This window comes from Podarcis vaucheri (assembly GCF_965113315.1).
Source record: "Podarcis vaucheri genome assembly, chromosome: 3".
In the NCBI taxonomy this organism is placed as follows: Eukaryota; Metazoa; Chordata; class Lepidosauria; order Squamata; family Lacertidae; genus Podarcis; species Podarcis vaucheri.
In genome coordinates this window covers 83,984,767-84,001,511 of record NC_138761.1, presented here as the reverse complement: position 1 = coordinate 84,001,511, position 16,745 = coordinate 83,984,767, and the positions used below count along the sequence as shown (strand labels likewise).

Here is a 16,745-nt window from a genome sequence, read left to right as displayed (position 1 = left end):
GGTTCCTCCACCCATTTTGAAGGAATGCAGGACAGCTTAAAACCACTTTTAAATATTCAATATTTTAAATATCCATATTTAAGAAGGAGTTACAGCTTAATATTCCAGACACACACTGTCCTAGATGCTTATCCTTAGCTATGAAATGCCTGCATGCATAGAAGGCATTTGCAATATTTTTCAAAGGCCGGAAAGGTTGAACTAAGAAATATAGCAGGAAATCTGCAAATAGAAGCCCCTGACAATTTGTGTGTTTCACAGCAGATAGTACTGGATGACCTGTGGTATCTTTAGTAAGGTATCCAAGGCAAAGCTTAGAGCAGTCATAGAAAGAGGAACTTTAAGTATAATCTCCTCATTCAGCACATTGCAAGGGCAGGGACAGAACACTCTCGCCAAAGGTCTGAACTGATTACTTGTAGAGGGCTTTTGAAATTAGACTGCATGAAATTATGCTGGGGGTCATGTACAGAGCCTGGACCTAGAAAACATTTTGAGGGGAAAGGAGGCAAAGGAATTGCAGACCATTATTGGAGGGAGGGAGGCTTTCATTAGTGCAATACTGTATAGGACTATAGCATATTGTGACAGAAAGCTGCAGTAGCAAGAAACATTTGCAAGGGAGCATCTGTTAGCCCTTGGAATCATCTTTGTGTGGTGTAAAACAAGACCCTGCTCTTTCCCCAAGTCCTGTGTGCTGGTTTCCTTTTTCCTGGGGCTTTGGAAAAGCAGAAAGTAAGAGCAGCATGAGTCTTCATGCTGCTTTTGCCTTTCTAGTGCAAAGGAAAACAGACTCCTCCACTTCTCCACCACAGAGGGCAGATTGCCTGAAATGGGATTCGGGGGGGGGGCATTGCTGACATTGGCAATTTGACATGGGAAGTTGTGGAGCCCTGACCCTACAAAAATGATCCAATTTTGTATTTTTGAAATACTTGTCTTGTAAGTTGCCCTAAGAAGAAAATTTGGAGATCAAACACTTCAAACATGTTTCTATTGAAACAAAGCAAAGAATAATGTCACATATGTCTAGTTATCTGTTTCACAGTAAGAAAAAGATTTAGAGAATTGTTATATTTTGTGGAGTTTGTTTACACTTTTCTATCCAGAAAAACATGTTCAACAAGAAATATTTCTACTTAGCAACAACCATTGTAAAAATCACCTATGAGAACATGCTCTGGGTAACATTACACTGGGGGTTACCGGTACTTGCCTTACGTGTTTAACCAGGTTCCAGATGTGAAGTCGAAATGTAATGCAAGAATTATACTATTACTAGCTTAGAAAAAGATTATAGCCCTCGTGGGGCAGAGGTGTATTTCATAAATCTAACAAATAGCAGCATTTACTTTGGTGGCCTGCAGTACTCTGTGTACCGAGCCTTTTCAAATGAAACAAACTTACCATGGGTGAGTGGTCTTGCTTAAAAAATATGGTATACACACACAATTATGGTACACATGCCCATTTCAGTGTGTACCCAGCGCGCTCCCACAGCTGGTTTGTGAAATTATGTACACACATTAGCCACAAATTCAATCCACATCTATCCTGTAGTTTGAGAAATACTGCATTTGATGTGTTTTCCACCAAGCAAGTTTCAATCCAATTTGAAAATATAAGTCACACCCATGGGTGTGGCCAGGATTTTTGTTGGGGGTGGGCAGGCCTTTTGTTAAGGGTGACAGAACCTCAGTTAGCTATTTGTTTATATTGATTTTTATTGATTGGGAGGGCAGCTGCCCCTCCTTGCCCCCTCTGGCTGCGCCCATAGCCACACACCCTCTCTGCCGACGAGTGTGGACAGACAGCAGGCAACTGAGAAACACACCCAACCATGCCGATGTGTACAATAACATACAAATGCATTTGAAACACGTTATTCACTGTGCTTAAAGGTGGTGATGTGTACACAATCATAGTTTCAACACTTCCCATATAGTTGCTGATGTTATATGTCACTGTGCAGAATCTGGAATATAGATCAGCAGATAAATGCCAAACTGAAAACTGTACAACTGGTCAGGTTAAAAGTTTATTCTAATAGCAGCCTTGGTAGATTATATGCAGGGGGCAAATTCACGTTTATGTGTCATATTTATAATGCTTAATTTAATTGAAAACCACAGTAAGGAATGTAAGTGAATAAAATATTAAATGTTATGACTCCACAGCAATATAAGTTTTCTATAATGATATAACAAGCTACTGAGGTTGCTCACAAATTATTATCATTTGCTTCTTTAATCTATTTTTTAATATAAGGAACCTGAACATTTTTAAAGGGCACATAGTACAAGTCCAGAAAAATGAAGTCAAAAATAATTAAAATTTTATCTCTTCCAGTTCTCAGCTCTCATCCAACTAGTAAACATCTCATCCAACACATGTGGTGAGAGAAAGGTTTATCTGTAAGCATCCCCCAGGAGCTGCTCATGGACTAGTTCCAGACATCTTTTAAAGGCTAAATCTGCTTTATGTTCACACTAATAATCTCCATGTGCAGTGCTTTTTGCTGAAATCAAATCAGCTGATTGACTATTTTCATAAATGCTGCCTGGTTTTCTTCTTGTTTGTTGTACTGTCTGGAAATCAAGGTCTTTTATAAAAATTGCAACAGTGGACATCAGAATTATTAATAAGGAATCTCTACCAACTGAAACTATCTGATGTATCTCAATTATCATAGAATCAGATGGCTATACTGCTGTAAAACTTTGAGAAACAAATAAATCAAAAGATGAACTAACTGGCTCACAAGGGCCTGGTTCACAAGTAACACCAACTATGAAAAAGTATGAACAAGCAATCATGGTAGAGTCTAGAGTCCAGGCTCAATGTTTAGTTCTCTCCACACTAACCATGAACAATGTGTTTGTCCTATGGTTTACAGTTCTTGGTTTGTCTGGGAAAGTTAAATCACGAACCTGGGTTCACACAACACAAATCATGGCTTAGCACAGCACAACATAGGAGTAGTACAACCAGGTTTGAGCAAAGGCGACACAATCTCTTCTCTTGGACCCTACATATTCATGATTAGCCACAGTTTGGCTCAACATGATGTGCAAAACAGTCCACTATGTTTCAGACCAGCCATAGTTGTATTAAGTTAGCACCAAGCCTCATCAAGCTTTTATTTTCATTTAACACCTTGCCATTTTTCCTGACTCACTAGAGGATGTTTAACTTAATGGACTAAACACATAGGAGCTAAAGGAAGGGCAATTAGTACAAAAATCAATTTTTAGTCTGATATTTTAAGAGGACAAAATAAGGGCAATCAAGGAAAGCACAAACTAACAGCAGATTGGAAAGGTATTTGTAACTATGCGGTATTTCTAATTTGAGAGTATGCTAATTGGATTTATTATCTGTTCTGTTAGACCAGATTAAAACCTTACTTAACAGTGTACATTCCTGTATTAGCACACAAAGTACTGAACATATATTATAAGCATCACCAAAAGTTCAATAGTAGATCAAACATTTACATATGTAAGAGATTTTTTTTGTTTTATTGGCTCTTACACCTCGTGAAATGTCTTGATGGAGAAGGAGTTGTCCGTCTCTTATAAGGGCCCCAACAACTAACCATCAGGGGGTCTAAAAATCTGCTTGGTTGACAATGAATCAGGCAAGGGGTCAAGAAGTATTTTGGGATCTGCAATATAAAAAACTGAAGAACTCTATTGCCAAAGTAGCTCTTTCTGCAGTCTCCCATAAACCTATCCTGAAGTGTATGTTTAAAACTACCAGGGGAAATCTCTGCTGCCTTAATTCTTTCCAGTTACACATATCTCTTATTGGTTTTACTCATTGAATTTATTTACTCAGTATTTATTCATTCATCACCATGTATCAATAAAAGCAGACAGTGCAATTAAACAAGAACAAACTGCATATAGCACCAGCACTTTGGAAGTCCATGCCTACTGATATCAGGCAGGCACCTTCCCTGTATTCTTTCTGGTGGTTCCGGAAGACATTCCCATTTAGACAAGCCTATCCAGGTGTTTTGAAAGAATCTGCAGGAGTTTATTTATTTTCGTCTATTCTATTGTAGTTTTAACTTTCTGTATGTTTTAAATTATGGTTGCAATTTTTTCAGTGATAATGTTATTGTTTACTCTTTTTTGTAAACTGCATTGAGGTTTTTTTCTATGATGAAGTGCTATATAAATGTCATGAAATAAATTTATAAATATTTCTATTTATTTATCATATAATCAACTGAGGCACTACAATTGATTACACAATAATCAAACTTGCCTTCTCCGTCAGCCTAGGCATAATCAGCAGTAAAAATTAATGAGCTAAAAAGATTTCACAACCTGAATAGAGAATAGTCTTTGCCCGGCACTAAAAAGGTATTTATGCGGGGGGGGGGGGCAGGCAAAAGTCTTTGGGAAGAGCGTTCCCTAGGTGCTGGAGCTGGAGCCACTGCTCAGAAAGCCTTCTCTTTCACCACCTGCCAAATTTCTGCTGATCACCAATCCTTCTTTTTCAATTCCACGTATAAAAGAAATTTTACTGCAGTTTGGGTAGAAAAACAGCAAACTCATTTTCCACAATGACAAATTCCTGTTTATGGTATATTATGTAAATCTTCCATATGATTATGTCCTCCTTAAGAGATATGCGTAAAATAATGGAAAGCAATCTAGTTCAGTTGAAAGAAACTAGGACTTGCACCAGGACTGAAATTCCAGTTTAGCCATAAATCCTTTCAATAATCTGGACAAGACATACTCTCTTAGCCTCTGATTTCGATCAGAAATGGGAATAAAAGGTTTGTCATCAACATGAACAGCTATATAAAGAAGGCCATATAAATTAGAGACAAATTCATGTTTTTAACTGATAGCAACAAAATTATAAATGTCATATTCTGGGAGATAATAGCACCTCTTGTTTCTGAATGGTTTTTATAAGATTTGTGACACAGCTGTAATGCATAAACTAACATATTATATTTGGTCCTATGTGTATCACGTGTTCCATATGAGTTTCTTCATTCCCAGCAGTGGCCACATGGAACAAGAAAATAATACTGCTAATGCTTTATTTATAACTTTTAATGTCCCTGTAAATTAAATCAGAATTATTATCACTCTATCACAGAAGGTGGAATAAGGCTGAGTGAATGTCTTGTATAATATCACCTAGTGATGATACTAGTGGTGTCCTGATTCATAGATCAGTCTCTTAGTCACTGTTGTCTGATGGAAACAACATAGAAGTGATTTTGACACGTGCAGAGAAATGGCTGGATAGATTTGCAGAGCTGAACTGCTACAGTGGTACCTCGGGTTAAGTACTTAATTCGTTCCGGAGGTCCGTTCTTAACCTGAAACTGTTCTTAACCTGAAGCACCACTTTAGCTAATGGGGCCTCCTGCTGCCGCCGTGCCGCCGGAGCCCGATTTCTGTTCTCATCCTGAAGCAAAGTTCTTAACCAGAGGTACTATTTCTGGGTTAGCAGAGTCTGTAACCTGAAGCGTATGTAACCTGAAGCATATGTAACCCGAGGTACCACTGCATTCCATTTACATTTAGTTTCAGAAATATTGTATTAACAACAGATCTGGTCCAGACTTTTTCTCCTTCCATAGTAAATCCAATTCCCTTGGCCACCTCTTGCTGTTTCTGGAGCATTCTGTCTTTATTTTGCCCTACAGTGTGCTGATATTTTTTTTTAAAAAAAGCATAGTTGTAATCTTTGGTCCCAGCGTTTTCTGACCTCTATTTTGGCGCAGCTCATTAAAGTCAGCTACCGTCTGTGTAGTCAATGTTAATATCACAAAAGGGGATCAGACTTGATAGCATTGAATCTCTTCCAACTGTATGACTCTTTAAATCTCCCAGTCCTGCCATTCTTAGTAAGATGATGTGGGGCAAGCAGGCGCCTGGAATATCTTAAAGTTAGATCATCCTATTATATCTTCTGAGAGTTTACAAAGAACTAAAAAGGTTGAAAGACTATTATTTTGAACAAATGTTGTCTACCAACTTTGAGAATGCTTTGGCAGTGGAAAGGCAGGATATAAGCTTTCTTATTAGATAAGTAACTAAATAAGCAATGGAGCTGTTAATCTAAATGGTGTATCTTCAGTTCATAAAATATTATTTAGCCATTTCCCCCAGTGCTGTTAAACAGAGATGAGAATATCCTTCAGTTTTGATGATGATTTTTCGAAGTGGGTAAAGTTTTCTCATGTTAGTGTTAAGTGTTTCTTTGAAATAAACAGATGTTTGCAAAGAAAAGTCACAGAATCATAGAATTGTTGGGTTGGAAGGGACCTCAGTGGCATCTAGTCCAACCCCCTGCAATGCAGGCATCTCAACATGCGGTGCACCATCCAATTTCAAACCATACTGGACCCTGCTTAGCTTTGCAAATGTGCTAGCAGTTTTATTGCTGCACCACTAAGAGAACTAGTTCGAAACTGTTATGAAAGGGCGAGGGAACCCATAAAAAGCTTGGCTCCAGCCTAAGAGCCGTATTTGAAAGTGTGTCTATACCATAGGTCAGACGTACTGTATTGTTGGATAGTACATGTTTGTTAAGGTAGAACAGGGACTAATTTCTCATTACCGCTAACATGTTGCCTGGAGTTCATTGGAGTCAAACAACTGGTGGAGAGCACCATTTTGGCTATCTCTGATTTAGTGGGAATTCTAGTTTCTGTTAGCATGTAGATGTTGCAATGCATAGAGAAATATGTTAGCTATGTAGCCAGTCTTTTCACATTTAATATCTTTGACTATTGTAGAGTTTTTTTTAATCTTGAAATATGCCAGTGTGTGTGTGTTGTTAGTGTTTGTAGTGAAATGGTTCTGCTGCAGTAGCAGTGTGTTCTAGTGGCTAAATTTTTGGAATTGTACTTGTACAGCCTAATTTCAAGTCCCCGCTCAGCCAAGAAGATTGCTGGAAATTGCTGGGCTGTTTATTGCTGGCTGTTGTAAAGATAAAATTGGAGGTAAGGAAATCATTTATGCCACTTGAGCTCTGTGGCACCCTTCTTTCAAACTGAAATGGCTCAAGACATTTTGCAGGGCAGTTTTTTCTGCTTTCTGTACTTTTGCTCACCTCTTGTTGTGTAGTAGGGACGCGGGTGGCACTGTGGATTAAACCACAGAGCCTAGGACTTGCCGATCAGAAGGTCAGCGGTTCGAATCCCCGCGACGGGGTGAGCTCCCGTTGCTCGGTCCCTGCTCCTGCCAACCTAGCAGTTCGAAAGCACGTCAAAGTGCAGGTAGATAAATAGGTAACCACTCCAGCAGGAAGGTAAACGGTGTTTCCGTGCGCTGCTCTGGTTCGCCAGAAGCGGCATAGTCATGCTGGCCACATGACGCCGGCTCCCTCGGCCAATAAAGCAAGATGAGCGCCGCTACCCCAGAGTCGGTCACAACTGGATCAGGGGTCCCTTTACCTTTTACCTGTTGTGTAGTAGAATTAAGGTTCTACTTGCTGCAGCCAGAGAGGTGGGCAAGAAAAGTGGCAGATCCCTAAATCTCAAACAGCTACTTGTAAGGATTCACGGGTGTTTTTCCTGCCCTTGCCTAGAAAATGATTATATTTTTAAAAGAGTGGCCAGTCCCCTTTTTTGCCTTTTTAAGGGACTTTTGGTGTTTAGGTTGTGTACATGAGGCTATTTAGAATGGAAAAATGGATTTGTGTGCATGTTTATCATGACATGCACATTATGTCCTCATCTAAGTGGCAGACCTCACACACCCCACTTTCATTTGGATTTTCCTGTTCTGTGGATAGAAAAAATAAAATGTAAAATTGGCCCTTTTGAGTACTATTTAATTACCCCTCACACACACTAAATTACTTGAAGGGGTCTAAGTAGGAATAAATTGGTCAGATTATTAACTAGTTGGAATAAATGGTTATTGTTATATAAGCGGTAGCTGTTGTCACATGTTGGAATATAGCTTCTCAGCCGTTTTATATCTGGTATGATTTACCATATTGAAGACCCAAGTGGCATCTAAAAACTATGTCAAAATTATTTAGAGAATAAAGCCACTTCAGGAAACTGAAGGCTGTTTGAGATGCAGGCATCTGGAATCTAGGTCAGTCCGCAATCACATAGAACAAATTCCTGGCCACTTTGGTAATATTGTTTTAAACAGCATAGGGAAACAAATGAGAAAAACCAAGACTTATTCTCAGTTTTTCTCAAAGCTGTCAGACAGTACTCTCCAACTCTTCTAGTCTGTGTCACTCGAATAGTCCATCCTTCCATGTCTACACACACGGAGAAAACATGGTGTCATCACCGCACAAATTACAAACTTGTAGTGTATTAGAGGCCAACATAAGAAGCATGAGTTATTGTAGGTCATTGTTCTATTCTATTTTTAAAATTAACAATGTATACGTACACACACAAATAATTAAAAACCAATACTGCACATTCTACCACATTCTTAAAAATTAAGATACAGTAGCATCTTAACAAAGCTAGAGTAATTCATTAGACATTAACAGAGAATATGATGGCGTATAATCACTAAATTTATCATTCAAAAAATGAAATAATGTTGATCATTTATCAACAAACTAATTTTCATACATACAATTTTCACAAGACCAAATATAATGTATGATTGGAAACATGCCTTGTAGAAGCAGCTAGGGCATGGGCAAAGTAATAGCTAAACTAGTTCCAGGTAGTGGTCAGTCAGAAAGTGTGAGAATCAATCCTCATCCTCATCCCTTCTGTAGTGGCAATACAACAAAGAAGTGTTGTGGCCATCAGGGCCACTGCTGGGGGCAGATCTTAAGAAGAGGAAACTCAATTATTACTCAGTTTTTCCAGTTCCCTGTGATTAAGATACAGAAGAGAAGCAATATTTAATCGTAGGATGGGTCAGATGCTAGTCTTACACATATATCTGGCAAAACCAGATATCACGTTTGGGTAAGAGCGCTCCCAAACAGTTGTCTGCAAGATATTATTGCTAGTCTTCTTCTTCCTGCTTTCCTACATGCACCTCAAAACATTATGACTTTTTGCACCAAAATTGTACAACCACAATCATTTTTACTAGCCTTCTGCCTGTGTTATGACTCTTTGTAGCATGTTCACAGTGTGAAAAGAACACTGAGCATTTATATAGTGCTTTTGGTGTTTATTGCACTTGCATCTTTTCAGTAATTCCTACAGTAACCTTGTAAGGTATTTTGGGATTTTGTTTCTTATGAACCCGTGGCGCTCCATTATGTTGTTGGCGGACTGCACCTGCCATCAGCCCCAGCCAGTATGGCCAATAGTCATGGATCATGCAACTTATAGTTTAGCAACATTTGGAAAGTCCCTTAACTGCATCCCAGTTTTAGAGCTTCAGTAATACTGGAATCTGTAGCATCAATTGTAGCTGCAACAACAATGATTCATGGCCCATTTCACACCCTTGTGAATGATGAAGACAGAAAACCAAAACTGAGATAGAAACTGAAATTGCACTTTCTTGTTAACGATGACCTTGAACAGGGTTTAGGCGGATGATCCTCAAAGAGTAAAAGTCATTATTTTATGTACATTAATAAAACCTGGAAGGTTAGGTTTGTTTTGCTTTTTCTCTCCTTCACACATAATACAATAACTGAAATAAAACATGCACAGTGGCCCATGCAAAGTTTTGATTTTTTATACCCCTGCTCTGAAACATTTTCAGGAGAGTAAGCACTCACCTCCAAAAGAAACAGAAGCTACAATACCACTTCAACAGCATTTTATTGAAGCAGTATCACACTACTTTCCTGTTACAGTATTCCCAAAAGGAAATAGAATTCTCCTTGAACATTTTCTATCTTAAGAAATTACTGAAGGTCAGGCTCCCTTCCTGCCTGAAGAAGCATGAGCCAGCTCAGCATATCTAACTTTTAGATTCCCCCTGAAAAATAGGCATTTTACAAAGAGGTTAAGAAGATTAGGTCCCACTCTGCAGAGCTTTTGGTTTACATATTGACATTCTGTCTAGACCTGGGATTGTCAGACTCTGTAAACCTTCCCCAAATAAATAAATAAAAACCCTGACCACGCCTCCCCCTAAGTTCAAGCAAGGGCTGCTGCTCATGTTACCTTAGGACAGATACACAGTGCTGTAGAATGTAGATAGATTTTATTCTCATAGTTCATATGAACATACATCATAAAGTATGGACACCTTCATCCTCCATCTTAAAAAAAAGATAAAGTCTTAGACAAAACCTAGAAAAATTGTTTATCTCAACGTGGCAGCTAGCAAAGATAAACCAAGAAAGTAGGGATGAATCAGTATATGAAGATCCTAGGGAGAACCTTAGAAGAAAGAAAAAATGAGAAAATAGGCTACTTCCTATACTCCAATACTGATAATCATATTAAGGCCAACACTTCTACATGGAACAGTAGCCTTATGTTCACCTTTTTCATTTCCCCCTCAGACACTTTTACAACTGCTGTGGATCCAGCCTTAAACTTCCAAGCAAAAAAAAAGGCAAAAGGGGAAATTTCAAGGGGAAAGCAGCAAGTCAGAAAGGTCTAATCACCTGCTCACACTCAGGCTTCTTGTTTACTTCCCTGTCTAAGACCACTTTGGAAAAGTAGTCTTGTAGTCAATATTACATATGGTTACTATGAATATGTAATTTGACCCTAATAATGGGGCCTACAAAGAGATGGCACTATAATAATCCAGAAAAGAACAACCTCATAAGTTAATGTGGAATTGTAAGAGGCAGTAATGTTTTAGCAAAACATTTGAAGAGGAAACTTCCACATTAGCCCAAGGTAAGGTCCACAGATTTTAAGGCACCTGTAACTTATACAGTGGTACCTTGGTTCTCAGACTTAATCCATTCCGGAAGTCTGTTCCAAAACCAAAGCATTCTAAAACCAAGGCACGCTTTCCCATAGAAAGTAATGCAAAATGGATTAATCCGTTCCAGACTATTAAAAACAACCCCCAAAACAGCAATTTAACATGAATTTTACTATCTAACGAGACCATTGATCCATAAAATGAAAGCAATAGACCAGGCTGCAATCTACTACCCAGTATAAAAAACTTGCAGTGATCTACCCATTGCCATTGGAGAGACAAGCATGCAGAGTGAGTGAAGGGGGAGTTTGGGGCGGGGAGGAAAGGGAGGCAAAAGTTCTCTCTTTGAGGAGCCAGTCGGCTTCTCTCTCCCCGCCCCCGGGCCAGCCTTTCTGGATTCCCCCCCCCCAGCCCCATCCTCACCTTCTTCAGGGCTGTCAATCAATTATTTGTGGATGCGGAAATGGCTGCTTTGGATTGGCTGCTTCTTTGTCAATTGGGTGGGTTATTTGTGGATGTGGCAACAGCTGCTTTGGATTGGCTGCTGCTTTGTCAAATGGGTATATCAAATAAATCACTTCTACAAACAAAAAATAAACAGGGCCCAGAATTTCATACTGTCCTCCAGTCTAACATAGCAACTCTGCAGGTGTGCTCTTAAAGACTTTCAGCTGAAATTGCTCCTCTTCGTGCAATAGTTTCCCATATTAAACTGCACATAAATAGGATTCCATTTTACTTCTTAGATCAAGAGTTTTAACACCATCTACTTTTTAAGAGATTTTTTTTACTGGATACTGGTTTGTTATTCCTACTTTTCCTTACCCTCCAAAACCCTCAGTCAGGGCTAAATGACTGGCAGCTCATTATCTTCTTGGGAACAACCAGTATCCAATGTTCTTTCCTTTGTCGTGAGCTAATGAACCTACAACAAATAGCTAAAATGGTAACTGTTTGTATCTTACACAGAGGTCTTTTCTAGAAAACAGCAACATCTGATTTTATCTTAACTGCCATAGTAGAGCCAGCTCTAATCCAAACTAGTCAGCTCTTGCCCAAGGCATTTTGCTGCATAAGCCCAAGCAGCAAATGGTTTCACGCCCTAGTCAACCAGTCAAGTTATTCTGGCACCCAACATGGAAAATTCTAGAAATGCCTTTTCCTTGCAGTAAAAATATAGTGCTGTAATAATAAATCAAATTAAAAATTAGCCATCTTTTCATAACACTAAAATCAGTTGCCTGAGACTCTGCCTAACAAGTTGCTACACTCTGCCTAACAATAAGGTTGGCCCTGTGTAATAGCTATGAAATGCACAGAGGGCTAAAAACTCTCTACAAGGGGAACTTATACTCCCACCCTTTTTTAATGGAAGGTGTGGGGGCAGCACACATGTATAAATAAAATAGAGAAGATTCCAAGAGTTTATCAAATGGCACAAATTTTGAGGATGAGAGACTGCCATTCATTCCCAGTGGTGTTATGAGCAGTACTGAATTGCAGAGCCACATTCTAAACAGCACTTACTATTTTATTCTGTTCTATTCTATATTCTATTCTATTAATTATATTATATTAGGCATCCCCATGGAAAATCCCCATGGAAAGAGTAAACTGGTTTGAGGTTTTATTATGAACAAGTGGTATATAAATGTTGTGAAATAAGAAAAAACTTTTGATTGGTCAGCGGAGGTCCTGTCAGCACAACTGCATGACCCCAAACTCACCACCAGTCTGTCCCTATAGTCATGATAGTGCTATGGTTTGAGATTACCATGCAAATCTGCACATGCTCAAAGTACATCTTTCTTATCAGGGTTGATAAACTTTTGTTTGGTTGGTTCTAACATATTTGGACTTTAGAAACAGTTGTAAAGCACAGAATAGGGGTACGAAATCTGTGCTTCACAACTCATTTTTCCATCCATTAGGAACATAGGAAACTGCCTTGCACCAAGTCAGATCATTAGTCCATCTAGCTTGCTATTGTCTACTCTAACTGGAAGCAGCTCTCCAGGGTTTCAGAGAGGAGACATTCCCAGTTCAATCTGAAACAAAAGAACCTTGGACCTTCAGCATGCCAGCAGACTCTCTACCACTGAGCTTCAGTTCTAGCCCTTCCAAAAGCCATGCACATAGCTGTCTAAAAACAGAAGGGGGACATAAGACTAGTAAGTCGAGGGTCTAAAACTCTAGCTGAACTACTGACTTCCAAGAAAACATGCATAGACTATGTTGATAATCCTACATCCCACCACCTTGAAGTAATGCACAAAACTGGCCCCAAGGTAACTCCCCAAAGTACTCCATAGAGACGTCTATTAAATGGAATATATTTCTTTTCTTCCTCACCCCTTTTTTTACAATCCACCATGTGCTGTTACCCATCTTTTCCTGAGTATTAATTTCCTTTATGGTGCTTTTCTAAATGTTTTAGACAAGTTTAAGACCTTTGAAAAGATATTTAACTTATTGATTGATAAAACAGCTAAGTTGGACTTGATTCTCTCTTCTTTTTGTAATGTCCTACGCTTCTGCTTCTGTGCATTTCATACTCTTCTCTTTGCACACATGCACCCAAAAATAAGGATATGAGAGAAGCATGTCCCTTTAGTGATTTCACACTCCATGTATATTTAAAACAACACACCCCATACATCTTTAAAACAATTCTCTCTTTCTGTAACTTGTTCAGCTTAGAACAAGTTTAGAACTTACCCGACAACTGTGACCATTCATATCCAATAGGCTGGTGGAGCTGGAGCCACTATACAGAGTGTTGCCTGGACGGCAGTAGGTAATGGAGAGAAATGGCACAGGGATTTTTAAAAGTGTGTCTCCTATTAAATAGTGTGGTCTGACTCTGGAAAGGCAATAGCACCACTTGATCATGACCAAGGCACTTGCAGATTTTGCTGAAAGAGTCAATTTTCACTGCCAGGAACAGACAGCTGACTAGAGCCAAACTGCTGCTCCACATGAGGAAATCACGTTGTGGCCAGTGGCCCGAACAGCTTGGCTGTAGGAAAGGAACAAGGTGCTTGTGCCCTAAGGGTCAGGGCAGACACCTCTTCTAATGTTTGAAGTGGCTGTCCCTTGAACAGCAGTTTGCTCTGCCAGAGAACCATCTCCTGGCTGATTGCAGCACCTATCATAAACCTGTCAAGGTCAGAGAAGCAAACTGGGACGGTTACTGTTGGACCAGTTGGCAACCCTGCGCGAGTGTAGACAATTATGAAACTTTTTGACCGGTGTGTTTTTGTACAGAGTGTGTGTGTGTGTGTGTGTGTGCACAGATTATAAGGCATAAGCAAATAGCACCACCGCACCATGTCCAGCTTGCATTTGAACATGAGATGGGGAGTGGGAAGATTAAAGGGACGAATAACTCGGCATGAAACTCCCCGGGGAGTCCAGCGTGGGTTTGGGCTTTCGCGCGCGGGGAGAGCAGGGTGTTTTGCTGCCCCGCTTCGCTTCCTCTTCTCCCTACGGCTGCAGGAAAAGGCGAGAGCCGAGCGCTGGGGCGGAGCCAAGGCAGAAAAGGCCAACCGGCTCGGTTACAGCGACGGAGAGGGAGAGCGAGCGTGGAGGGGGGAAAACAACAACACCAACAAACCTCCCTCCGCCGGCAAAAAACTTCCCGGCGCTGCGTTTGCAAGCCCTGCAAACTGCCTGGGAAGCCCAGCCCACCGAACCGAGCACGATTCACTTCCGAGGGAGAGGGGGGAACATATAGATATATCTCGTGCATAAAGGGTGTGGGGTGGCGGGAGGATGTGTAAGTTGACGCCGGTCCCCTCACGGCTTTTCCGCGCCTCTCCTCGTTAAGCGACCCTCCGACACACACACACACCCGCCACAGGCCGACTCCATTTAAGGTACCTTATTGAGAGAGGGGTCCCTCAACGCCTCGCAGCCCCTCTTCTGGGTCCACGCGGGGGGCAGGTCTCCCCCCTGACAGGGGGGGCTCCTGGCGGCGGCGGCGCCTTCCATCCCTGGGGTCAGTCAGCCAGTCAGCGGGAGGCGGGAAGGAAGGTCGGTTGGCCGGGCGGTTGGTGGTGACGCCTGTTGCTCGTGCTGGGCGCTCACTTGTGGCTGCTGCTGCTGCTGCCTCCTCCTGTGCCTGCGGACGCCTCTTGGGAGGACAGGCTGTGAGGGAGAGGAGGAGGAGGAAGGAGGAAAGAGGAGAGGAATTGCCTTCACAAGCCGCCTCCTCGCAGGGGTCAGCGGGGCACGGGAAGCCGCTGAGTCACGCTGAGGGCGCAGGGGAGCCGAGCGAGGCTGGGCGTGGGGGGCTGTGGGGCAAATCGGGTCGGGTCAGCTCAGAAAGACCGTCGTGGCCTGGGAGGGTATGTGGTAAAGGAGGCCTCTCTCTCTCTCCCCTCCACCTCCTCGCCCGTTTATGGCAACGCACTGCTGCTGGGCCCCCTTTTGGACATGCACCGAAATCAAGTGGCGAGGCCTCGCCGGGGCCAAGCCCATCTCAGGCAGGGGTTTTGATTCGTGCCACATGAGGCCAATGCCAACAGCATGCGCTGGGAGCACGGTTTGCAGGCAGGAGGTTCTAGGGTCATAGCTCCTACTTGGAGAGAGAGGAGTCGCCTAGACTGGCGCTTATTTTGGGATCATGCAAGTTTGCTTGTTTATTTGTTTTTCAGCATCAATGCCACATCAAAGGTATCAAAATGATAGCGCACATTCCCCCCCATTTAATGCTGGTTAACAGGAGTGCCAACTTGGCCCCATGGGTGCATGAGGCCACTGCATAGCCCTGGCACTGGAATTTGTGGGTGTCTGCCTCCTTCATGGGTGCTGGGGCACCCAGGGCCCCACGGAGTTGGCACCTATGCTGGTGCCAACTGCTGTGTAAAATCAGATCGTTTAAAAAAACAACAGTTGCCAACATCTATTCTGGGATATCTGAAAGATCAGTTCAGATATTATGGGCTTCCACACAGGACCCTGTTAACAATCAATTAAATATCACAAAAACAGCAGCATCAGTTATTTTTTAACAGATTTTTCCAAATCAAATTAAATTGGGGGTGAGGAAATGTGTATACTGCCAAAAAACAAACAAAACAACAACAACCGTGCATCCTCACCCCACTCCACAATCTCTTTCAACTTGTGATTCCCAGCATCATGAATTTATGCATCATGTTGTGTAGCCATTAGTAGCCTTCTCTTCCATGAATTGGTCTAACCCTTTTCTAAAGCCATTCAAATTTCTAGCTATCACTACTTCATAAGGGGGTGGGGTGGATCCATAGTTTAATAACTATGTACCGTGCAAAGAAGTACTTGCTTTTGACTATCCGGAATCTTACAGCATTCAGCACAGAAGTATTTTGAGACAGAGCAATGTACTTTAATGATAATTAACTGGCTTTTATTCACACCCTGGATGTGGAAAACATTGGTCCTTTATGAATTGCCTGTAAATACACTTTCATAATGGTACAATGATGTTTCTGTGTAAATTGAGCAATTAATCTCTAGTTTTTCTGATTAGCATTAGCAAAGGAGGAGAGTATTGATGGATCGAGCATTTCTACAGAATAAATTTGCATTTTTATAAAGTGTCTTACCTGTTTGGCAGCTTTCTTAAGAGAACAGCATTGGCAGCAACGTGAGACACTAAGAATGCTTCAGGAGAGCTGTTTGCCCCAGTGACGGTGCTTCTGGAAGTGACCAGCAAGCCTGACACCCTCAGGCCACACAAGGACAGTGTGAGTGCCCACTCTCATCACTGCCAGTCCACTGACAGTAGCAGCAAATGGTTTGTATCTGCAGCATGAGGAAAGCAGCAGACAGCTGGAAACAATCTTGTGCAATCATCAGATGCAGTAATTGAATCTTGAATTCCAGGAATGGGAAACCTGTGGCCCTCCAGATGTTCTTGGACATGAGATCCCA

General features: G+C 41.3%; 2 protein-coding genes across 7 annotated transcripts in view; one reads left to right on the top strand and one right to left on the bottom strand.

Annotated features, from left to right (window-relative positions):
• ME1 (malic enzyme 1) overlaps positions 1-15,520 on the bottom strand; it is a 118,664-nt gene extending 103,144 nt beyond the window's left edge. The window contains exon 1 of one of the 2 annotated variants that reach the window (XM_082216942.1): positions 14,709-15,520. In XM_082216942.1, coding sequence (XP_082073068.1) covers positions 14,709-14,819 — 111 coding nt within the window. In that variant the 5' untranslated portion in view covers positions 14,820-15,520. Of the gene's footprint in view, positions 1-13,544; positions 13,581-14,708 lie in introns of those variants that run through there. The other variant, XM_082216941.1, reaches the window with a different exon arrangement.
• The window catches only part of PRSS35 (serine protease 35), a 161,098-nt gene that overhangs the window by 100,138 nt on the left and 44,215 nt on the right, over positions 1-16,745 (top strand). Inside the window, exon 3 of one of the 5 annotated variants that reach the window (XR_014218092.1) lies at positions 10,450-10,507. The exons of the other annotated variants lie outside the window; for them this stretch is intronic. The gene's annotated coding sequence lies outside the window, so the exon portion shown is untranslated. Of the gene's footprint in view, positions 1-10,449; positions 10,508-16,745 lie in introns of those variants that run through there. 5 annotated transcript variants of the gene reach the window in all.